The 23,555-nt window shown below is 57.1% G+C and overlaps 1 protein-coding gene across 3 annotated transcripts in view; it reads left to right on the top strand.

Annotated features, from left to right (window-relative positions):
- The window catches only part of NFATC1 (nuclear factor of activated T cells 1), a 100,315-nt gene that overhangs the window by 741 nt on the left and 76,019 nt on the right, over positions 1 to 23,555 (top strand). For 2 of the 3 annotated variants that reach the window (XM_080683475.1, XM_080683473.1), the window contains exons 1-2: positions 3,506 to 3,927; positions 12,887 to 13,985. In XM_080683475.1, coding sequence (XP_080539601.1) covers positions 3,840 to 3,927; positions 12,887 to 13,985 — 1,187 coding nt within the window. In that variant the 5' untranslated portion in view covers positions 3,506 to 3,839. Of the gene's footprint in view, positions 1 to 3,505; positions 3,928 to 12,886; positions 13,986 to 23,555 lie in introns of those variants that run through there. The other variant, XM_080683474.1, reaches the window with a different exon arrangement.

Genomic DNA, 23,555 nt, shown 5'->3' with positions numbered 1-23,555 from the left:
GCCTGGCTTTGAATCCCGGCGGTAGAAACTCGGTTCAAAGCGGGCGGTTTGAGGACGGGGTGAGGTTAGGACCGTCAGATCCACGAAGGACACTTCGGGATGAAGCGATGTCTAGGGGAGGACGAAGGATGGTCTGTTTCCTTGCCCTGTGGGGGGAGGCCACCCTCTGGCTTCAAAGACCAGTCAAACGTGAGGTGTGGGGGCCTTGCCCCTCCGCGAGCGCTCTCTCCAAGGTTCATCCTCCAAATCCGCCTCCGCGTTCCTGAGCCGACTCTGAGCCCTCGGGCTGGAGGCCGGATGTAGGATTTGAAAACGATCAAATGCGCTGTCCGAATGCAGCCCCTGATTCTGGCGGTTTTCCGTCCCATGGACACCAGAGTGCCAACCACAGAACACGTTTCAGGACACTTTGAAAGGGGGCCGCCAAGTTTCCAGCTGCTTGTTCAGAGTCACAGGATGGCATGTCTGCGCTGTCGCCGCGGCGGACAGTGAACTCGCCACTCTCCGCGGGGCAGTCTCAGTCACAGCCCCCTTTGTCACAACCTTGTAAGAACCATCAGTGAGCAGAGCAGCCGGGACCTCTTGAGGGAGCCCCTCAGGTGTCTGGAAACCCTGGGGAGAGGGGTGACTAGCACCCCAGGGAGGAACTAGGATGGCAAGCGCACAAGGGAAGCTGGGCGACATCTTTCCAAATGCCTTATCGGTGCTGAAATGGTTTGTTTAAATTACTTTAAGAAAGCTGGCAAACCTGCCGGTGGGTAATGAGTCCTCATATTTTATAAAGGCGGGCATCCTTCCGCGGAGCGCTAGCAAGTACGCCCTGCTGCTTCCTGCTCCCTCCAGCGAGCGCCAGGCCTTAGAGTGCAGTTTCGGAAGACTGCCAGCCACGGGCGGGTTACCTCTGGCAGAGGGCTCACGACCACAGGCCCGGGGCAGGCTCCGCGCCACAGTGGCCCTGGGGTCTCACATGGCTTTCCACATATTCTGAATCAAGGCAGGAAGACATACCGTATGGTCCTTACCCTTTCACCTCAATTTAGAAATTGTCAAAATGCAAACATCAGGAAATGTTTACGGGACCAGCCTTGCTACTAAAAATTTTTTTAAAAATTCTTGAGGTTTTGATTGAAACCCTTGGACACTTATTTCAAAGTTTCCCCCACGTATTTCTTATCACTGCTTAAAAAGTTCAGGGTGTCTTTTTACTTGAACAGTCAGGGGTCCGTCCTGCAGCAAAGAACCTTTTTACTCTAACAAGAGGACAAACCATCCCTGGGTGCCGAGTTTTCCTGTTTCCCACTAAACAACATGTATTTCAGAATGCCTCTGCGGACCGGCGGAGGGCCAGGTGCAGCGTGCCCTTTGACTAAACAAATAATGGTGAATTTTATAAGGACTAAATTAGGCTAACCAGAATGTGTGATCTAATCCTTCATAAAGACAGGCCCTCCATCTGCGGCAGGTCGCCCTGCAGGGCTGGGGGGACGACCTGTCCCCAGGCAGGCCCTCCGAGGGAGGCATTAGGTGCCATCTCAGAGTCTGAGGCTGCCGGCCTCCCCCAGGCTAATGAGCATCTGGGCTGCAGCTCATTAGGTGCTGTTGCTTCTGATGTCCCCGAGCTTGTTTTCCCTGAGCAGAGTGCAGAGAAATGCAGGCCTGTAGGTAGCCACCCACCCACCCATTCCGAGGTTGCTTCACACTGCCTGCCCCCAGGCTCCCAGAACAGAACAAAGCACCCCTGTTCTCCTGCTCCCGCCATTTAACTTCTCAGCCATGTTTCCTAATCCAGATTAGAAGGGCGCTGGCGCCCCACTGTATCACACTCAGGGCTGGAACATGCACCAGGGAACACCCGCAGCCTCCGAGGAAGCGCCAAGCTAAACATTTCCATCAAGACAGGAGTGTCTGCTGAGTTGGCAAATAGCTCTGACCACTTTTAAGATGAGAATCCTGGGGTGCTGGTAAGAGGAGCATGTTTTTAAAAGGGCCACCCCAGCTAGTGACCTTGGTTGGGGATCTGGAACTAAGTAGGGACCAGCTCAACCTTGGGAAGAGCAGCCCTGAGTCCTGAATCCCGCAGGGCCCAGGGACCAGATGGGCACGGCCGCGGAGTGCCCACCCACCTCTCCGGCACAGTGGAGCGAAAGGTTTTCCTCCAAGCAGATGAGGAGGGCTAATATTTGTGTGTCAATTTTTCGCAGAGGTGAGAAGGTGGCTGAAGTTAAAAAAAAAAAAAAAAAACACGGAGAAAATGAGATGTTGTGGCTTCTCAACAGAAAACAGAACTTCCATTTGCCTGAAGGTCAGCAAAAAAAAGCAAACTAAAACAAAACAACCCTCCAACATACATCTCAAAGTGAGAACTATTATTAGAAACTAAATCAGGCCAAAGTGAACTATAGTTTATCACTGGAGAAAACCAGCCCTTGGCAAAGGGTCACGGGAGAGAGGCTCTGGGGTGCAGGTGGGGGTCACGTGACTAGCGGGGGTCCCTGCTTCTGGAAAAACCCATGCCCCCGGGGCAAAGGGCCTGTGAGGCAGAAAGGAGGGCAGGTTAGCAGCAGGGTTGCCATGGCGGATCTGGTACCACTGCCCTCACCCCCTTCGGACTGGAATGCCCCAGTGTGTGCTTCTCGGCACCGTGGCCTTCACTCGCCCCTCTTCCCGCTGCAGATGCTGGCTTGAGGGGGTGCCCGGACCCTGGGGACAGTTAGCACACACAGCTGGGAGAAAGACAAAGGGCGGTGGGTGCGCTACTCTGGGCCCCCCTGGGGTTCTCACCCCGGCCCTCCTCCGCTCAGCCCTGCGGGGCTCGGAGATGCCATGCGTTGGCGGGGGGCGGGGGGCGGGGGGGCATTCCCCACGCACAGGAGTGTGCGGTGCGTTTCAGGAGGTTGGGGACTGGAGGAGGGAGGTGTGACGGCAAAGAAGGGTTGCCTTAGGGGCACGGGCTTGGGAGTCAGACGCCGGAGGCAAGAAAGGCCTAAGGGCTAGGGCAGGAACGCGGTGTGGCGGCAGCCGAACCGGAGCCCCCTGTCCCCCCTGCACTTTCCTGAGCCGCGTGGCTGGCGGTGGCACGTGGGGTCCAGCCGGGATGTTGGGGCCTTGGCGGGAAGCGCCGCCTCCTTCCTCTCGGAGAGGACGGGCAGCGCGCAAGCTTTAAAAGAAACAAAGTTGCAGACAAAGTCCGTGGGCCCGGCCAGTGTCGCCACCGCTCTGGGGAGCAGGCGCTGCTCTTTGCGCCACTTGGGGTCACGGAGGAGTCGGCGGGACGTGGGGGGTCCCGGACAGGACCGCTCCCCCCCGCGCACGTGGACCCTCGAGACCTGGGACCCTCTGGGGTCTCGCCCGCGGGTGGGGCGCTAGGGCGGGACACGAGTGTAGCGGGCGTGCGCGAGGCTCCCGGAGTTTATTTAAAACTCGGGACGCCGCCGCCGCGGAGCTGTTTGTGTGAACCCGGAAACGCGGGGGAGGGGCCGGAGCGCGGGCGGGGGAGGGGCGGCCGGAGTCACGTTACCGGGACGGCTGGGCGCAGGGCGCAGCCGAGCGGGGCGGCGACCACAGGTGCCCGCGGCCGGCCGGGGACCGACCCGACCCGGCCCGCACCCCAGCCCCAAACCCGATTCTGGCCGCAAACCCGACCCCGACTTCCCTGGGTCCCGGCCCCGACCCTGGACCCTGGCCCTGGACCCCAACCCCGACCCTGGACTTCGGACCCTGGCAGTGACCCCTGATCCCGGACCCTGACTCCGATCCTGGACTCCGACCTCCGACCCCGGCCCTGACCCTGAACCCCAGACCCTGGACTCTGACTCCCACTCCGGACGGGCCTTCCCGACATGACGGGTCTGGAGGAGGACCAGGAGTTCGACTTTGATTTCCTTTTCGAATTTAACCAGAGCGACGAGGGCGCCGGGGTCGCCCCAGGTGGGTCCGCGCGGGTTAGAGGTGCAGGGGATACGGGGTGCAGGGTCTGGGTGTACAGGGCAGGGGTTGTGGGTCTGGAGTGCATTGTCCAGGGTGTACAGGGATGGGGTGCAGACCGGGGAGTGCAAGAGTTGGATGTAGAGGGTCCAGGGGTGCAGGTCCTTGTGATGCAGGGGTCGTGGGTGGAGGTTCTTGGGGTACGGGAGTCAGGCAGGGTGAGGTCTGAAAGAGCCCGGCTGGGGACACAGTCTGGGGCCAGAGCAGCCCCTCGCAGTCTCTCTGCTCCTGTGTCCTTTGGTCCCTGACCTCAACCCCTGCCCAGGTCAGGGTAGCATCATAGTGCCCCCACTCCTGTGTCGGGTGCCTGGGCCCCTGTGGAGTAGGAGGAAAACAGGTCAAGTTTAATGGAGAGTGGCGGGTGGGCTGAGGGAAACGCTGTGAAGCCGCTTGGTGCCACAGCTCAGGTGTCAGGGAGCATCGGGCCCTGCCTGTGGGTCACTTGTACTGGTCTCTAGAGCCTTCCTGTGGAGGGGCCGCTGGCTCCAGGCGGCCGCTGCACCACTCAGGCTAGGGCACAGGAGCGTCCAAGGCCCAACTTGGACAGTGCCTGGGGACAGGTGGTAAGTGGTCACTGCCAGAGGGCAGGGGGGCCATGGAGCCCCCCATCTGTTGGGCTCCTAGCCCCTCCCAGAAGGAAGTTAAAGTGGAAGTAGTCCAACCCTGGGGGGGGGGGTGTCCTTTTCTTTCTTTCATTTTCTCTTGTCTGTCTAAAGGGACCCGCTGCCCCCCAGAATGGGAGCTCTTGAATAAGAGCTGCTGAGAAATCCCAGCCTGTCTGCCAGGTCGTGGCTTGGGGAAAGCCAGGAGCCCCTTCTCAACCCTCTTTATCTGTGGCGACTTCAGGGTCTACTCTCTGTCAGTGCCCACGTGGCGGTGAGACGATGAGGCTGCATACAGTACTCTTGGCACTGTTGCCATTTCTGCAACAATTATTTAATATTTTCCATACCGTTCACTGCTCTTCTTTTAAAGACTAACACCCTGGTCGTTTTTTAATAAAAAAATAAATGTTCTGACCAGGCCGAGGCTGCCTGATCTTCCTTATCCGCGCTCTCTAGCCGCCTCCCCGTGTCTTCCTTGGCTATGGGTTTCCAGGCCTCGGAGGCATGGGCGCCCAAGCAGACCCAGTGGGAGAGATCTGAGGCCTTGACCCCCCCCACCCCCCCGGGTCTGGCTGCCTGTGGCTCTGTGTGCAGCTCTCCATGGGAAGACACTCTCCCTGAGTGTTCAACCACTTTTCAGTTCATTTAGCAAAGATGGCAAATGACAGGTGCAAGTATGGACCGCACTCCTGGCCTCTTTATGGTGTGAAAGGCCAGAATGTCACATAGTTGGGGTCACACAATAAGCTTTTTCAGAGCAGTTCCTTGCACTTGGCAATATGCATGGAAGGTTCTTCCAGGTCTTTTCATGGCTCGACAGCTCGTTTCTCTTTAGTGGTGAATAATGTTCCACTGTCCGGATGGGCCCCAGCTCCTTCACCCATCACTCTGAAGGATGTTTTGTTCCTTCCCAGTTTTGGCAATTATGAATAAAGTCTTTTCTTCTTGTTCTTATTAGCTCTATGTTATATTTATTAATCAGTAAATTATTACATTATTATATTAAATTGTTACATTCAATTCTCCAGCTCTGAATGGGTGATAGCAATGGCTTCACATGATCTCCAGGCTGGGCCTGGATATAAATAAATGAATGAGTGACTAATACCGAGATCAGTGGTAAGCTTGGTAACACAGCTTTATTAACACATGCTGAGCACAAAAGCAGGCACTTCATCAGAAGGACAGGTCAGCCCCGGCTCGCCTGGGTCACGATTCCTTCTGACTTGAGAGCGGAACCCTCGGTGTCCTGTCCTCCAGGGGACAGGGACGGGTTAGCCCTCGTCCCCCCGTCACTTAGGCCACCTCACGCTCAGTTTGGCTGTGTGGCACTGATGGGCTTCTGTCTTCCCTGTTCCTTAAAGGAATGACTGGGTCTTGGGGTTCTATATTCCCAGAGAGCCTAGCAGGTGCAAATAGACAGTCAGCAACCATTTCTTGGGAGAAAGAAAAGAGAATTTTAAAAACAATGTGCTCTGCGCTGGGTAGGTGAGCTGTTTGCACCCATCTGTCTTCCTGCCCATTGGCACCAACCCCCTCCTGGGGGCAGAAGGCTGGCAGTGGGTCTCCTGCTCACCTCTGGGTCTTAGGAAAGAGCTGCTTGCTGTCAGTTGGAAGGCGGGCGTGGCCCAGCTTGCCGCCAGGGCTCCTGTTTGCTTCGTTATTTTGGCCGGCCCACCACTGCCAATACTGTCACCCTGGCAACTCCGGAGGAACTTGGCCAGGCCTCTGGGTCTGGCTGGAGTCTCCTCAGCAGTCGGGCCACCTCCAGCTCAGTGCAGCCAGTCTGTGCCCCTCCGCATGCTTGGTGGGCGGCATTTCGTCGCTCCCGTGCGGAATGGATGTCTCTGGAGGCATTTTTATCCTCAAGTCCATTCTCAGCAGTGGTGAGGGTGCCGTGAAGAGCCGGAGCCCTGCTCACGTGCAGGTCAGCCCTGCCACAGACACCGGGTGGGATCCCGCCCTGGGAACTCCGTCCCCCAGCAGCGAGGCCCTGGAAGCAGGGGGCATGCGAGGTGGGGCGGGGCCTTCACCGTTTCCGGACAGGCCCCTGTATCTTTCATGCGCCCTCAGAGACAGTTGTTTGTGTGGAGGGCACTTTAATTCTGTGTTATGTTCGTCCAAGGCCGACCACGGCTAGTAAGGAACAACGTGCTGGTTTTAGCTCCTTGAAAACAGAATGAGAGGGAAGGACCTAAGGCGCTCAGGCCGAGGGCCCTCAGAAGGGCCAGCGGGGCTTGCTCACGGGACATTCTGGGGATGTTTGCCTGCCGCTATGCGAGGCGTTCTGTTGGCCTTTGTGGAGCTTCTCCAGGCAAGTTGCTGGGCCAGTGGTGCCCTTGGAAGCTGTCTCTGTCTGTCATCTGCGGGGCCCGCCCAGTCCCCACCCTTAGGTAGTGCTTCGCGCTTGCTCAGTAAACAGGTTTCAGTGCTGGTCTGGGCATTGAGCATGTTTTGGTTTTATTTTGTTTTATTTCCATTACCTGCAAAATTATAATCTTGCTGCATGGGTACCAGCCCCATTGCCCAGTGGATGGGGGTCCGGTCAGGCGTTTGGGAGGATGGGGCCTGGCAGCCACTCATGTCAGTTCTATTTCTAGCCTCATGTTCTGTGGCTCAACCCCAGCAAACACGAAAGAAAAGTAAAAGTCAGTGTGTCTCTCAGAGTTTGCAAAAGACCGCAGGATGCACAGGGGCCAGAGTGGAGATTCCTGTTGGAAATGTCTGCTCAGTGGACACGTGGCCCCGCATGTGCCGAACATCAGCGCAGTAGGTGCTGGGCCCACCCCCCGTCCCGCTGTCACAGCTGCGGAAGGGCAGCTCCCACAGGGTGGTCGTGGGTGACCGCATGACGCCAGGCGCTGTTGGCCTTAACAGAAAGCACGTGGATAACATTTTGGGGTGGTGGCTTAGAAAGAATAAAACAGTAGGGTTCTGAAATAAATTACTTCTCAGAATGAGACGAGATCATTCTGACAACTCTGGCTTTCTAAATTTGCTGAGCATTGAATTTGCAGTGGGCGCTGGACCAGCCTAGGAGCCAAACAAACCCCTGCCAGCCGCCAGGCCCCGCCTGCTCACACCCTGTCCATCATCCAGCCCCAGAGCGCCTGGTACGGTGCTCTGCCAGGAGGGTGTCGGCGCCAGAGAACGAGGACGTAAGGGGCGGGCAGTTCCTGTCTTCCCAGGATGAGCCACGGTTTTATTGCTTTTATGATAGTAAACTACTTTGAATAAGCTCCCCATGTTTGCTTAAGCTCCTGCTGCGGCTTTGTACTCACCTGCACTGTAATTTAATGAACCCTCCTCGGCAGGGGGCCAGGGCCTGAGAGTGCCAGCAGAAAATAACTCCAATGGGTGCTGAGCTCCCCGGGGGCTCCTGACACGACATGAATCGGCCTGAACATCGCAGGACTGTTAAGAAAGTTACTGGAAATATTTTCATTCCATGTAAATGGGGTCCCTTGGAATAATTAAATAATTCAGACTTGAACGAGTTTCGTTAGTAATAAAACCAAATGAAGTGAAGCGGGAAGGGAGGGGTGCTTGGCCCCGGCAGGCCGGGACTCTACCTCCTTGTGGTTTTGTTCTAAAGAGAGAACGTCGTCGTCATCAGCTCCGTGGAGTGTTCATGACGAGGTTCACCCTTCCAGGGCCTTCATTTCAAAATTTGTCTAATCACGGAGAACTCATGCTTAGGTGAGTCTTGTTTTTAAGTAAAGGCTTTGTGTTTTTTCTCCTCCTCATCGGCAGACTTAGGTTTATTTAAATGAAGGCCGCTTCCTGGAATATTGTGGTTGTCAGTGGACCCCATGCTCACACAGAACTGCCCCTCACTCTGCCTCCCCCCACCTGCCAGTTTATCCCCAACCTTCCAAGGGGCTAAGCCCTGTGGGCAGCTGTTGGGGAGCCCCCAGACTTGCTCTGCTAATGGCTAGAATTTTTTTTTTAATTCTCAGAATTACTGCCAACAAATGGTTCAACTGTGGGATTGGCTATATCTCTTTGTTTTAATTTTTTAAAATATATTTTTATTGATTTCAGAGAGGAAGGGAGAGGGGGGGAGAGAGAGAGAAACATCACTGATAAGAGAAATCATTGGTCAGCTGCACACCCTACACTGGGGATCAAACTAATAACCCGGGCATGTGCCCTGCCCTGACTGGGAATTGAACTATGACCTTGTGGCTCATAGGTCAATGCTCAACCACTGAGCCACACTGGCTGGGCTGGCTATATCTCTTAAAATATGTTATAGATATGCATAATATTTTTTTTGCTGGGCAGGAAGTGTAGGGATCTGTCCAAAACCTCCTCCAAGGCCCAGGAGGAGCTGGTGCCAGGCCCCGTGGAAAGGAAACCCAGGGCTCCTTAGGGGCAGGACCCAGCAGTGCTGGGAGGCAACTTCATATCCACAGCCACACGTCATAGTTCCACGTGCCTCATGCTGTGTCTCTGGAGACGGCGATTTCTCTTTGACGTGAACATTCATTTTCTATGGACGTTAGAGCATCTGCTGCTTCGCAGATACAAAGGCTGTAACCAAACAGTGGACCCAGCGTGGTTGTGAGCGTGGGGCTCGTTCTCATGGGCAGCCCTGACTGGAGGGGCTGCTTCCTTCTGTGTGTGTGTGGCGGGGGGGGGGGGGGGGGGAGGGGGGCTTGTTTCTGTCACAGGGACGTTGCCACCTCAAGGACCAAACGTCAGGAAAGCTCTGGTCCCCAGGGAGCAAAGTCTGACCGGTGCAGGCAGGCCGTACGGATTGTAGCTGCTGCCTGGTTCCTGCAGCCTGGGGGATCGTGGGGGGCTCCCAGGGGCATTTCATCTGCCCCCAAAGCAGGAGGGGTGCAGAGACCACAGGAAGTGACCCCCAGCTCTGTCTCCTTGTGCCAGGAAAGTGCGTGTCTAGGCTAGGAAAAGGCCAGCAAGTTCCCTGTGGGTGAACTGCAGGGGGCTGGTGGGACATCGGGGGACCCCCACTCCTGAAGAAGGATCCTGGAAGGGGTGTACTGCCGGCACCTGTAGCTGTAGAGGAAACGCACGCTCCGGGCAGTTTAGCACCCGTTTGGGACCAAGACGCAGTCACCTGGTCTGTAGTGAAGAATGCCAGAGCGAAGGCAGGCAAGCCTCTCTCTGACCTACACTTAATGTTGGGACAAGTCAAACAGAATAGAGCTGTTTGTTGAAGTCTAATTACTAAACGTCCTGCCCTATAGGTATACAATTCCGCTTCACACTTGCTTTGCTAATATCCTACTTACTGATCATTTAACGATAATAACCGCAATCACACAGTGACGGGATGGGGCTTTGCTCTTGGTTGGACTGGCTGATGTCGGACTTTACCTCCAGGTGCATGGACTTGTCGACACCTGCCGGCCACGGGAACGCTGATGTCCTTTTATTGAACTGGCAGATCTGGGGGGACACTGGGGCGTGTTGGGCTGCCATGGAGGGGACGTGGGATGGGAACGTGTGGACGTGTCTATGAACACGTGGGAGAGTGTGCGCTAAGTTGCACGTGGCTGTAAAGAAGGCCATCTTTAGACTCCCTTTGGAAGGAATACAGGTAGCGTGTTGTCTCCCAGTGACTGAAGGAGTAAGATTTCCTTCTGTGGGGCTTGCCTGCCCTGGCCTGGTCCCTCTGGACAGCGCCCAGGTCTGGCCTCTTCCTGTCCAGCTCAGGTGCTCTCTGTGGTGTTTGTCATGGCCCCGGCGGCGGGGAGGGGGGACAGCCTCTGGGTCCCTGCCTGGCGCCTGCACACGGGATTCAGGGACATCCCCACTGAGAGGTCACCATGACCCCGGTGCCTGGGGCCTCGGCAGCTGCAGCCCACTGCCACCTCCTGAGGAACCTGACCTCTGCCAGGAAGTGCCTTTCCAGGGTTATTAGCTTCTTGTTGGCGTTTTATAAACATCATAACCAAGTTTTAACATCTGCTTTCGGTTATTGTCTTGCAAGTGTCAGTGAGTGGGTTAGAGCATTGGCCCGTGCACTGAAGGGTCAAGGGTTCGATTCCCGGTCAAGGGCATGTACCTAAGTTGCAGATTTGATCTGTGCCTCGGTTGGGGCACGTGCAGGAGGCAACCAATTGATGTGTATCTCACACTGATGTTTCTCTCTCTCCCTCTCCTTCCCTCCCACTCTCGCTAAAAATCAATGGAAAAAAATATCCTCCACGGAGGATTAACAAACAAGCAAAAAGTGGTAGTGAGCATGTGAGGGTGCTGGTGTGTGCCGGGGTCACTGTGCATGCTGGTGGCGTGGGCGTGGCCCTCCAGGACTGGCAGCAGAGCTGGGCACTGGCATTGGAGTCAGGCCTCCCCTGGTCCTCTCACCCTGTGGACATGAGGCTCATCCTTTTTTCATGTGACTGTCCCCAGTGTCCCGCTGGTGCCTGGGAACACACGGGGCACGGGATGGCGAGGACCAGCACGTTCAGGACATTGCACTGTGGACGTGTAGCTGCAGGGCCTGACAGGCACACCCCGAGCATGAGGCATCCCTGCTGCTCCAGCCTCTAACTTTCTCAACCGTAGCTTTGTTTTCTCTTCCTTGTCACGCCTCTGTGTCCCCTGGGGGCTCTTTGGAACCTGGCACCAGTTTTGAGCATCTGGAACACTTGCTCTCTCTCCAAAGGGCCGCTCGCAACACAGGGTTGAAGCGGCTGTGGGTTCTCCCCAGGCTGCCTGGAGGGGCCGGGCCTGCAGTCTTGGGAACAGCCAGTGTTTTCACCAGGGGGATTTAGCACCATCAAAGCAAGAGCCTCTTGATTGCAAGGATTACAAGACTGGATTATCGAGGGTGGTGGATGGCTGCTTTTGGAAACAAGTGGGTCCAGCCTGTTTGGTGTCTGCACCCATTCCTGTTAGCAAGAGCCATGGCGTGTGGACCAGCACCCTGAGATCCAGCATGCTGGTGTCTGACACAGCACAGCCATCAAATAAGACGTCTTCGGTGGGTCACTGCGGCGGGAGCCAGGATAGAATTTCCTTGTGGGTGTTTCCATTATTTAGCGACCTGGATATCCGCTCTACTGCACACAGTAATACAGAACAAAGATGTTACAACAAGTCTTTACAAACGGGAAATTCAGAGTTGCTTTTCTGATAAAAATTACTAATTACACTAGTAATGATTTTTAAAAATATCTTGTTGAGGTTATAATTAGCATATAATGATTCTTAAATCCAGCTGTGTGCCAATATTATCTGCTTTGTTTTTATTAAAGGAGGGATTTTCTAGGTCATGAGCCACCATCACAGCTTATATGAGAGAAACCCCAGAATCTGCTTCCATCCAACTCTTGGGGTGTTTTCTTTGTAGCTGGTGATTAGAGCAGCTCAACAGTGACTAGTCTATTACAACGCTCTTTACATGCACAGGTCCTTCTATCTATCTAAACCCACCTACTCAACCCACCCACCTATCCTTATCCATCCATTCATCCACCGACGCATTCATCATCTATCCATCCACTTATCCACCCATCCATCCATCCATCCATCATCCATCCATCCACCCACCCACCTCTCCATTCATCCACCCACTCACCCATTCATCTACCTATCCATCCACCTATTCATCCATCCATTCACCCTCCCATCTATCCCTTCATCCATCCATCTATCCATCCATCCATCCACTTATCCACCCCCCTGTTCATTACATCCATTCATCAATTCATCTATCCATCCACCCACTCACCTACCTACCCATCTGTTATTCAACTATCCATCCACCCATCCATCTGTCAAACGAATTGAGCACCTTTTCTGTGCCAGGCACAGTCCTAGGCTCTGAAGACAGCGAACCACAGTAGACTGAGGCAGGCAAAGGCTCCTGCCTTCAGGGAACTTGGTTTTCTGCTGGTGAAAGAGATGAGGCACAAGATGATGATGAGTACTAAGGACAGGAAATGAACTGGGGAAGGGCTCATTCAGAATTCTGACAGAGCTGTTGGGGAGGCAACTTTTGAGCAAAGAGCAGAAAAAAGCAGGGAGGCCATTGGTGCTGCTCTGGGAGGAAGGATGTTGGGCTGAGGGCAGCCGCGTGAGGGGCTGTGTGCTGGAGTGGAGACGGGGGAGGCCGGGAAGGGTCCCAGCAACCACATTGCCTGGACAGGTTCCCCCAGGGAGGCCATCGGAGCAGCCTGAGCACCGCACTGCTGGGGGTGCGGCCTGGAGCTGTGCGGAGATGTGGGACCCAACTCTGAGGGTTCTCACTGGGCTATGGGTTTGCATGTTCGATGACTGGCCCCCTCATGTCATCTTTCCCTTTTCACTTTTCCTTCCAGAGCATTACAGCTATGTGTCCTCCAATATCAGTCCGGGTCTGCCCCTGCCCACGGTGCACCCCTCACTGCCAGTGCAGTGCCACGACATGCAGACGTCAGCCCCCGGCCTCTCAGCCATGGCGGCCGCGAGCCACCCCTCGGGGTACGGAGCCGCTGTGGACGGCGGGCCCTCAGGCTACTTTCTGTCTTCCGGCCACGTCAGGCCCAACGGAGCCCCGGCCCTGGAGAGCCCCCGCATTGAGATAACGTCCTACCTGGGGCTGCACCAAAACAACAACCAGTTTTTCCACGACGTGGAGGTGGAGGATGTCCTTCCCAACTCCAAACGCCCCCCTTCCACCGCCACCCTGAACCTGCCCAACCTGGAGGCCTACCGGGACCCCTCCTGCCTGAGCCCGGCCAGCAGCCTGTCGTCACGCAGCTGCAACTCCGAGGCCTCGTCCTACGAGTCCAACTACTCGTACCCGTACGCGTCCCCACAGACGTCCCCTTGGCAGTCCCCTTGCGTGTCCCCCAAGACCACAGACCCTGAGGAGGGCTTTCCCCGAGGCCTGGGGGCCTGCAGCCTGCTGGGCTCCCCGAGACACTCCCCTTCCACCTCACCCCGCACGAGTGTCACAGAGGAGAGCTGGCTGGGGGCACGCACCTCCAGGCCCTCGTCCCCGAGCAACAAGAGGAAGTACGGCCTCAATGGCCGGCAGCTGTCCTGCTCCCCGCACCACTCACCCACGCCGTCCCCGCACAGCTCGCCGCGGGTCAGCGTCACAGACGACACGTGGCTGGGCAACACCACGCAGTACACCAGCTCGGCCATCGTCGCCGCCATCAACGCCCTGAGCACCGACAGCAGCCTGGACCTGGGTGACGGCGTCCCCATCAAGGCCCGCAAGACCGCCCTGGACCACTCTCCCTCGGTGGCGCTCAAGGTGGAGCCGGCGGGCGAGGACCTGGGCACCACGCCACCCACGTCTGACTTCCCGCCGGAAGAGTTCCCCCCCTTCCAGCACATCCGGAAGGGCACCTTCTGCGACCAGTACCTGTCGGTGCCACAGCACCCGTACCCATGGGCCCGGCCCAGGTCCCCCACGTCCTACGCCAGGTGAGCGGGTGGGGTGGGCCCAAGGCTGGAGGTCTGCATGCAGGGGCCGCAGGGCTCGAACTCCTGCATCTCCGAACCAGAATCACCTCCCCAGCACCGGGGTTTGCTGCCACTTTGAGGAGTCTCGTCTTTAGCAGCATCACCCAGCTCAGCCCTCCATGTCACGTGGCTCTCTCCCTGGTGTCTCAGTGTCCAAATTGACGTCTTTATAAGGACAGTCATAGTGGCTGCAGCCCAGCCTCCAGACATCACTCACCCCCTGACAGGCCCACCTGCAAATAAGTTCACATTCTAGGGAGTGGGGTTAGGGCCCCTGCACACAGAGTCTGGGCACACAGAGTTTACAGACACATGCACTTGGCGTTTGTTTTGCGAAACCAAGATCCCTGTCCTGTTTGTTTTCGCCTCCAGTCGCCCACTTCCCGTCTCCACCTTATTGCTGTCAGCGCTGGGTGCAGATGGGCCTCAGCGCAGCACTCCCGAGTGAGCGAGCTAGTGGCAGCCGCTCCCTGCCGTGCCCACGTGCCCACGCTGTTTGGAGAACAACACAGCCGCCTCCTCCCCAGAGACGCACCAGTCCCTGCAGGCTGGTGACAGGGAGCTCAAGCATGTTCCCAGCCTCACGTCTTGGGTTGTTGATTTTTCTCTTTAACGGCGTGTGGGGCCGCTGGGGCTCAGCTGGGTCCGCTCACGCAGCCCGGGTCTTTATTTTTAACTGAACAGCTTTCCCAACAGGTGGGCCGCTAACGACCCCTGGTGCGTGCAGCCCCTGCAGCATTGTGACGGGCGTGAAGCGTCCGCCCGTGCCTCCCGTGCGTGGCACCGTTTGACAGGGGCGGCGGCCGCCTCAGGAAGAAGCCCCTGTGACCTCCAGGAAGAGGCCCTGCGTGTGGTTTCGGGGGGGGGGGGGGGGAGGTGAGCTCAGTGTTTGACTGGAGGGATTCTGGAAGCGAGATGGGCGAAGGGCCCTAGCTTCCCGCAGGGCGCCCCGGGCGCGGAGGGTGAGCAGGAGGGCTGGGTGCTGCGGGACCCTCCAGAGGAGACCCGACAGGCTGTCAAGCAGTTGGTGCTGATGGTAGGAGTCAGGATTCAGAGAGAAAGCAAACACGAGCACTGACTGTCCTTGACGTGCATTAGGGCGCGTCCCCACTTTTATCCCCACATCTGCTTCCAACGTATAAAGTTTAAAAGACTGGTTTTTTCAAAGGTGTCATCGAACAAACGTATCTCAGAACCTGGGATTAAGGAATAAACATGGGAACTTAAAACCCATTTGGAGGCATTTTTATAAATTTAAGGCTGGTTGTGCCTGATGCTACTTTATGACTTTTATGTAAAGAAGAATGAGACTATTCAGAAGCTAACCGCCTCCCGTCCGGAGCCGCCCACGTGTCACAGTGTATGACCTTCTGCGTGTTCCTGGACCACGAAGGTCATAGGCAGTGCCATGGGGCTTCACTCCAATCTGGACATCAAAGGCAGAGTGCCGTCGGCAGCAGATCACTGTAACTGGGCAGGAAGATGACCGTAGCAAGCGGGTGTTAAGAAGTTGTAAGAATTCAGGGAAACGCTGCGTGCTAGTTGGTCAGGGGGCTGGGACCAAATACCAGACTGGCTCCCTCGAGACCTCCCTCCTGGGCGTGCGGACACTTGTCAACAACCTGTCTCTCCTTTGTCCTCCTTCTCTGTCTGTCTCTGTGTCCGAATTTCTCCCACCGAGGAAGACATAGACACTTGGGTCAGGGCCCACCCAAGGACCTCACTTTGTAACTTGATCTCCTGTAAGGACCCCGAGTCCACACGCAGCCCACTCCGAGGTCCCGGGGCATGGACTCCACGACCTGTGAATTTGGGGTGAGGCGGCCTCTCCTTCTAGGTGCACTGGCGTGTTCCCGGCGGGCGGCCGCCTGCACGACCAGCCCGTGTGTATTTAATTCGTGGTCGGAAAGCAGGTGCCCTTCGTCCCTGTCATGCCTTGGCCGCCCGACTGCTCTTTATCTCCTGGTTGCAGAGCCGAGTCGAGTCGAGTGTGCCACGCCTGACATTCCTGTGCGCTCACAAAGCCCGAGCGAGGCAGGCTCGAGCTGCCCCCGCGGTGTGAGGCTAACCTTTCCCACCGTTGGGGCCCCACAGCCAATATGTTTCCTGGTCCCAGCCGCCTGTTTCCCTGCGACCTGTCCGCTGGTGCTTGGGGGCAGCGAGGCCCTATGGAAGCCAGAGGGAGGGCGGCCAGACTTCCTTCCCGAGAAAGTGCAGCCAGCACCAGACATCAGAGGTCAGCCACGCAGCGGACGCTGCTCCCATGATGGTGCAGTCTGGGCGGGGAACCTGCCGCCTCCAGCCCCCACCCTCCGTTCAGGGCCTCTGTACCCCGTTACTCGTCTCCCCCCAGGAAAAGGGGCATCAGTGCCGGGCGAGCCCGAGGGCGCTGTGGCGTCGTTTCCCTGCTGGGTGGGTCTCCTCTGCGCAGGCCCATGGGGTCACGACGATGCTGACTTCCTGCTTCAGTCGGATTTGATAGAATTTCATAGTGCTAGAGTTCAGACTTGCTTAGAGTTCAGTGGAATGACGCTTCTGTTCTTCGAGCTCAGGCGGTGCACGGAGATTACCGCTGACTCCCGAGTTCCCCATAAAAAGTCAGAGTTTTAGTGTCCAGGTCAGGCCCTGAGCCTCTTGGGAAGGCACGGGGATTCTTCCCGCCCCACTTCTTTCTGCGGTGATGGTGCTGCTGCTAATGGCGGCGTCCCCAGGCCCACCTTGTTACAAGGCGAGGCCGCCCATGGGCGTGAGAGGCTGCCCGGTGCAGGGGCCCCGAGGGTGCAGGGGCCAGGGTGGCGGGAGCGTCTGGGGCCTGTGACTGCATTTGATGTTTTCTAGGTGGTATTTGCAGATGTGCCTTTAGCCGGTTTCCTATTAACCTAAAGGGGCTGAGCGTCTGCCACGGGCGCTGGGCGGCGTCTGTGCCCAGGGGTTGTCTCTGCATGAGAACGTTTAGTTTCTTTCCGATCCAGGTCATGAAAAGTTCCAGCTTCGGGGGTTAATGTCTGTAGCGCCGGGACCACCTCTGAATCTGCCTGGAGCGAGGCAGAGCCACGTGAGGGCGGAGACATAACGCTGGCTTTGGAAGGCGGGGCGTGTCCCGTGCGTCTTGTCTGAGGAGGTTCCTGGGCGAGCAGCTGGCGTTTTGACTTTCATGCTCACAACACACGAAGGGCTGCAGTTAGCTTGACGCGCAGTGTTTGCTCGGAGCCGCAGGGGTCGGTGGCCTGGGGGCTGTGTCCAAGTCCATGAATTTCAGATGTGCCTTTAGGTTTTGGGCTGTGATATCGATGATTTCAGGAATATTCCTAACTTCTGTGCGAGGCAGAAGTGTTGGCTCCCACGCTCGGATAAAACTGCTGAGGCCTGTTGATTTATACGTTACCTGACTGTTTTCAGGGTTATCCCTTCGGAAGCACATGTTCTGAAGTCGGAGTGAGATTAAATAAACCCGTAGGCGAGTCACCACTCCAGCTGGCAGGTCCTTCCACAGAGGTCCCCACGCTGGCCGGGCCGTGTGCCTCGGTGGTCAGTGTCAGCCAACCCACCCCGGGCAGCAGGATGTTGCTTCTGGGTTTTTTTTCTTTTCCTGACCCCGCGGAAGGGGCACAGCACCTGCACGCCATGAGAGGAAGCTCCCTGACGGTCTTTGGGGAGATGCCGCGGGGACACAGTTGGAGTCGGCACAGCTCCGAGGGCCGACAGGACGGAGCTCAGAGTCCGGGCCACTTGCTCAGACCCCGGTTCGCCCGCACTACAGCCTGCGGTCATCTGGCTCAGAGCCGCCCCTCACCGAGTCCCTGCAGCCAGAGACCCGGCTAGGTTTCCATCTCCCAGGAGCAGCCTCTGGGGCAGGTGGGACCCCAGAGACGGAAGTCCCCAGGAGGCCCAGAGACTCAGCCCAGCCACAGCACTTTCTAGAGGGCGAACTTGGTGTTGGAGGAGCAGGGACCGGGGGCTGTGTGCTGTTATTGGGGACGTGGGAGATGATGGTGCCCACTTGTGCACGAGCACGTGTCAGGTTGCGGGGGACGGAGCTAAGCCCCGTCTCTCTGAGCCTGCTCTGTAGCGTTCAGGCAGCCACAGCTTTCTTCCCGGCAGCTGTGATCGGGTCCAAATACCCTCGCTTCTCGTGTCGTTTCTTCTGGTCCCACAGAGTTCACAGCTGACACCTGGGAGGTGTTGCCGTCCTGACTGCCAATCTGAGTCAGGTCACACCTGGGACTGTGAGTGAGCGGCTGAGGGAGGGCCGGGGGCAGGGCTTGCTTCACCTGCACAGCCCTCGTCAGGTGTGCGTGCAGGATGTGGGCCCTGGTTTCCCTGCTGCGGGGATTCTGTGAGTGTCGATTATTAGGAGAAAGAGGGACCGCGGCACTTCTGTGTCCTGGACAGGATAAAATAATTCGGATCCTTGTGGCTTTGCACTCAGATTTTTAAGTCGAGCTGTTGAGATCTGAAATGCTGCCTAATATCAGAGAATAATCCAAATGCCAGACGAGTTACAGCCGTGCGACTGACCAGTGCCTGGTCTGCTCTGCTCGTGTCCCTGAGTGCGTGCCGGGTGGAGGCTGCGCTTGGGTCTCACGTGCCCGACCTGGGCGCCTCTGGTGTCCAGTGTCGACATTTCCCACCCTGCCCAGAGGTAGGAAAGGTGTGTCCAGTGAGGACGTGTGTCACTGACCACAGGCAAAGCAGAGCGGGTTCTGTGCCGACCTTTTCCTCTGAGCAGAGTGGTGGGAAGGGCTCCTGGTTTACCGTGGAGCCTGCAGCGAGCCCTGTGGCCGACGTGCACCAGCGCCCTGGGGAAACCAGATAGCACCCTGCCTGGGAGATTAAAGTTTAATCGGGAGACGGCGGTTGTCTCCCCTTAAAACTAGACCTTCCGTGTAATTAATGGGACTTGTTTGCCTGTGTTCTTGGGTTCCTGAGCCAAAGTGGTTTTGTTGTTGTTGTTGTTGTTGTTGTTTGCTAATCCTCACCATAGGATATTTTTTCGGCTGATTTTGAGAGGGAGTGGAAGGGGGGGAGGGGAGAGAGAGAAACATTGATATGTCACATTGATTGGTTGCCTCCCACACCCACCCTGAATGGGGCTGGGGTCAAACCTGCACCCCAGGGACATGCCTGTGACTGGGAATAGAACCCGTGACCCTTGTTGGGCAGGCCAACGCTCTAACCACGGAGCCACGCCAGCCAGGGCCGAAGTGTTTTTCTATGTCACAGTGTGGTTTGCTGTTTTATCAGTGCATCTAAAATGCCTCTAGAAGCTGGGCTGACCCAGGTACAAGTTGGCTTTCAGTAAAGAAAGCGATGAGATTTCCTGTCGAGTCCAGGCTGCTCGGTGATCCGATATGACCTACATGTAGGGTGTGGGGTGTGGGGCAGACCCACGTCCGTGGTGAGGACAACACGCAGAGAACGGGGAAGGGCCGACACGGCTACGTCGGCCGAGCACCACGAGGACGCAGATGTCGGGCGTCTCTAAGCTGTGGCACCTACAAGCTTGCCTCTGTAGACACGGCCCCGCCGGCCCGTGAGGAGCAGGCTCTGGTCTGTGCAGAGGGAGACGGTCACACACTCGGGGTCAGAGGCAGTGGCAGGGCAGCATCCCGGGGTTTAGCGTGTGTGGCTCCGTTATCTTTCCGGACGCATTGTTGAAGGCCTGTGGGGTGGACAGCTCAGTTCTCTCCTGGGTGCCCAGGCGCCTGCAGCCCTCACCATAGGATCTCCAGAATCTGAGGTTGCATCTCAGGCCCTGGGTGGCACGCGGGGTGGTCGTGCCCTAGGAGGCCCTGCGCAGCGTGGAAATGCCCGACATCCCCCAAAAGTCGCTTTCCACGGGTGAGTAGGAGGTGTGGGGTGGGCACCTGTGCCAATGCCATTTCCCGGAGCTCAGGGCTCTGCCTGTCGTAACGTGTGGTCGGGGGTCAGAGGACACCGGCGAGGAGGAGCCAGCGTGAGTCAGAGCTCTCCTGTCGCAGGGCAGGAGCCCAGCAGGTCAGCAGTTAGTTTCCCCAGATTCTGCCTCTGGGAGCCACCCCACCCCCAGGTGTAGGGAACGTCCCAGGTTATATTAGAGGCATCACTTTCGGTGGGAAGAGCCTGCCTTTGTGAGTCAGAAGGGGCGGCTGAGCTGGGTGGTTCGGGTGCAGCTCTGCCCACGGCTGCCTCTGGGGACCCAGAGACCCTGCCTCAGCGGCCCCAGAACTGTGCTGATCCCTTTTTTTAAACAAGAGAGAGAACAGACTAAATAAGAGACAGCGAGGAGCCTCCGGCTGCCGCCCTGAGGAAACGTCGAAGGTTCGGCACGGCTCCCTCCAGCGCTGCCTCTCCCCTGCGGTGGATTTGCGTCCAGCCAAGTCCAGAGTGTGTGGCTTCCGCGACGTTAGCCGTGTCGGCGCCATGAAAAGGCTCTCCGGTTTCCTCAGGGGCAGGACGTGTGGGCTTTACCTCTTAGAAAACTGAGAACGGAGAGGTTTTACCCAAACGGCTGAAACTGCCTCCCCGCTGGGTTCCTACCACGGAAGGAAAACCTCACCCACAGGGGTGATCTGAGACTCTCACTTAGCTCAGCGGGTGGGGCAACTGACGTGAATGTGAGTCTCAGACCCGGGGGTGCAGCCGTGTACAAGTGGGTGCCCCTAGCTGAGACCGGCAGGGCTGGTGAGGGGCACGGGGAGGCTGGCTCTTGAAACAGTGTATTATGTGGGGTTATCCAAGGAACCTTCTGCACTGGAGAGCTCTGAGGAGTGTGGATCAGCGAAGAGACAACCGGGTTCTGAAGCCCTCTGAGCGGAGGTGGTGGAGATGGAGGACCGAGTCTCGCAGGGGCCGCTCAGGGCGTCTTTCTCTCGCGCCTGGGGCCGTTCGCTCTGTCTTACGAAGGATGTTGAGCCCGTGGTCATTACGGACGCGTGGCAACTAGCTCGGGGTCGGCCAGTCTCAGCTCCCCTCCCCCCAACCCCGCTAGTATGCCCTGACGTCATTTGGCCTTTTCTCTAAACATTCAGGCTGAGATAAAAGACGGGACTTGTTTTTAGAATTATGGTCCCGTAGCTATCATATTAGATACCAACAAGTAACTTAAAAGTAACCCCTTAGGGTCGTTGAGCGAGCCGTGGGCTCCTGCCCGGCCTCCCTTCCTCACGGCCGCTGAGTCACACGGTACCTTTACGCTTTGCTTCCCGAGTTCAGCTGGGATGAAGCCTGACGCTTCCCCAGATTCTTCGGGTTGCCACGTGCCACCTGGCTACTCGTCTGTCCCGTATTCTGTGTGTTTTTCTCAAATTGGTGCTGAATCTGGGGAATTGCTGGGATTCTGGCTTCATGTTTGGTCACGTGGTGAGTGCCCTCGGGCGGCAGGCCTGTGTCTCTCTCCCTGGTCACTGATGAAATGGCCTGAAGGTGGTTTTCAGTTTTAAATTGAGAGGCTCGGTTTGAAGGTCTGGCTTGTGCCTGCTCTGCCCCCTCAGTCCTGGGATCTCAAGGGGGTAGGGGGTGGGGCTCTGCCAGTCCAGGGGCCCGAGAAGAGCTGAGACAGCTCATGAGCCTGAAGCACCATCGTCAGCAGTGAATTGTCCCCAGGCCACCTGGTTCTGAGTTCTGGGGTACACCTTCAGGTCTCCGTATTTGTTCCCGTGGGTGGGGGTGCATCTGAGCTCCAGGTCCCCCGTGCGGGTGGAGACGCAGGACCGTCGCAGGGAACTGGGATGCTGAACTGCACCTGTGGAGACCGTGGACGTCGGCGATGGGTCTGCACAGAGAAGGGTGTCCTGTGAGCCCCGGGGGCTCCATGAGCGGAGCAGGGCCTCACGTGGGTGCTGCTGCGTACCTGGCTGTTCATGAAACCCTCTCACTGTAGACAGACCAGCTCTCTGAGCAGGTGGGCGGCAGGGGCTGGATGGGAAGAAGCCCTCCCTGTGGGTCCCCACGGCCGACTTCTCAGATGCAGCCGAGGGGGTGGGCAGCCGGGCAGCCGGGTGGGAAAGCCTGGCCCCCGGTAGTAGATACCGATGGAGGAAAACCCTGAGTGGCTCTCCCATTTTGGATCACAGTGTGTAGGTGGTCTTGCTACTGTGAACAGTGTTTAAAAGAATCCTTCACACCTTTTCTATGTGAAGGAAACGCAAAAGCTCAATAAAAAATGAAAGGCTTTTCTCATGGGAAACGGTGGTCACAGCAGCCCCGAGAGCAGGGTGATTCAAACCGGGAGCGCCCGCATCTTTTCCACCTGGGGAGGCCGCGCCCACGCTCAGCAGACTCCGGGGAGCTATGACTCGCTTCCCTGTGTTATCACAGGAGGCGTCCCCAGCGAGGGGGCAGGGCTGGCGCATCATTGGCAGAGACGGGGAGCCAGTGGGGCCACCCTTCACCTGGCTCCTGCCCATGACCCCAAGGGTGTCAGTGACAGCAGCCACGTGATGGCCACAGCAGGCGCTCGGCACTGACGGGTGGACTCGAGCCAGGGCCGCTGGCCAGTCCTCTGGGGGTGGGGATATTAGTAGAACGTGCTCTGATTCTCACACACAGGCCCAACGATCAGCATTTAAAAACGTTTTGTTTTGCAAGAATTCCAGATTCACAGAAAATGGCAGAGATCCGTGTCCCCTTCCGCCAGCGTCCCTGTAACCGACACTGTCGACAGCGGGGCCTCCGTGGGCGCCGTGTGTGTGTGTGTGTGTGTGTGTGTGTGTGTGTGTGTGTGTGTGTGTGTTGCCGCGGAGGAGACCAGGGTACGGAGGACAGGCTGTATCCCAGCTTTTCTTAGAACCTTATCGATCTCCCAGCAGCTGAGCGAGGTGGTGTTACTATCACCCCCATTTTACAAGGGAGAAACCTGAGCAAGAAGTCAGGAGAGAAATGAAATTCTCTGGAAGCCGCCCGGCTGGTCCGGAGCAGGCTTTCTCTAGAAGAGCAGCCTCGAGGGCTCTGCAGGGTCGGCCTTCAAGGCCTTGGACCTGCCCCTGGGCCCTGCGCCAGGCCAGGCCCGGCTGGCGCCTTTGCGGAGGAACGTGTTCGAGACTGCAAGTCAAAGGCGGCGTTAGGCAGCCCTGCGCCCAAGACCGTTCCCGATCGGTCCTCCGCGTGCACGACTCCTGTTGTGGTTTTGAATTTGCTCCTCACACGATGCTCACAGCACCACGTCCCACTGTTTATGAAATCATTAGGTTTTACCTTACAGATGACCACAGCAGCCTGGAGAGGTGAGCACCGTGTGCCGCAGGCGACTCTGTGTAGGACAGTCACCGTCCCTCCGGAGTGGTCTTCGCAGACCCCAGAGAGCAGGCTGTCGGGATGGGCCGGGCCTGGAGTTAGGGGCCTGGGGCCACGCTGCCTTTAATAAAACGCAGGGTAAGAAATCAGGACGTGTGGAATCTAGAGATTTTCAGCAGTGCTTCTGCTGGTGGCATGGAAATATTTACCTTCATTGTCTTTTTTAATTTATTTATTTTATTTATTTTTTTAATCCTCACCCCAGGATATTTTTCTCTTTGATTTTTAGAGTGTGCAGAAAAAAAGGGGAGAGGAGGG

The sequence above is a fragment of the Plecotus auritus genome (assembly GCF_963455305.1).
Source record: "Plecotus auritus genome assembly, chromosome: 8".
Taxonomy (NCBI): domain Eukaryota; kingdom Metazoa; phylum Chordata; class Mammalia; order Chiroptera; family Vespertilionidae; genus Plecotus; species Plecotus auritus.
This window is presented reverse-complemented; position numbering and strand designations above follow the sequence as displayed.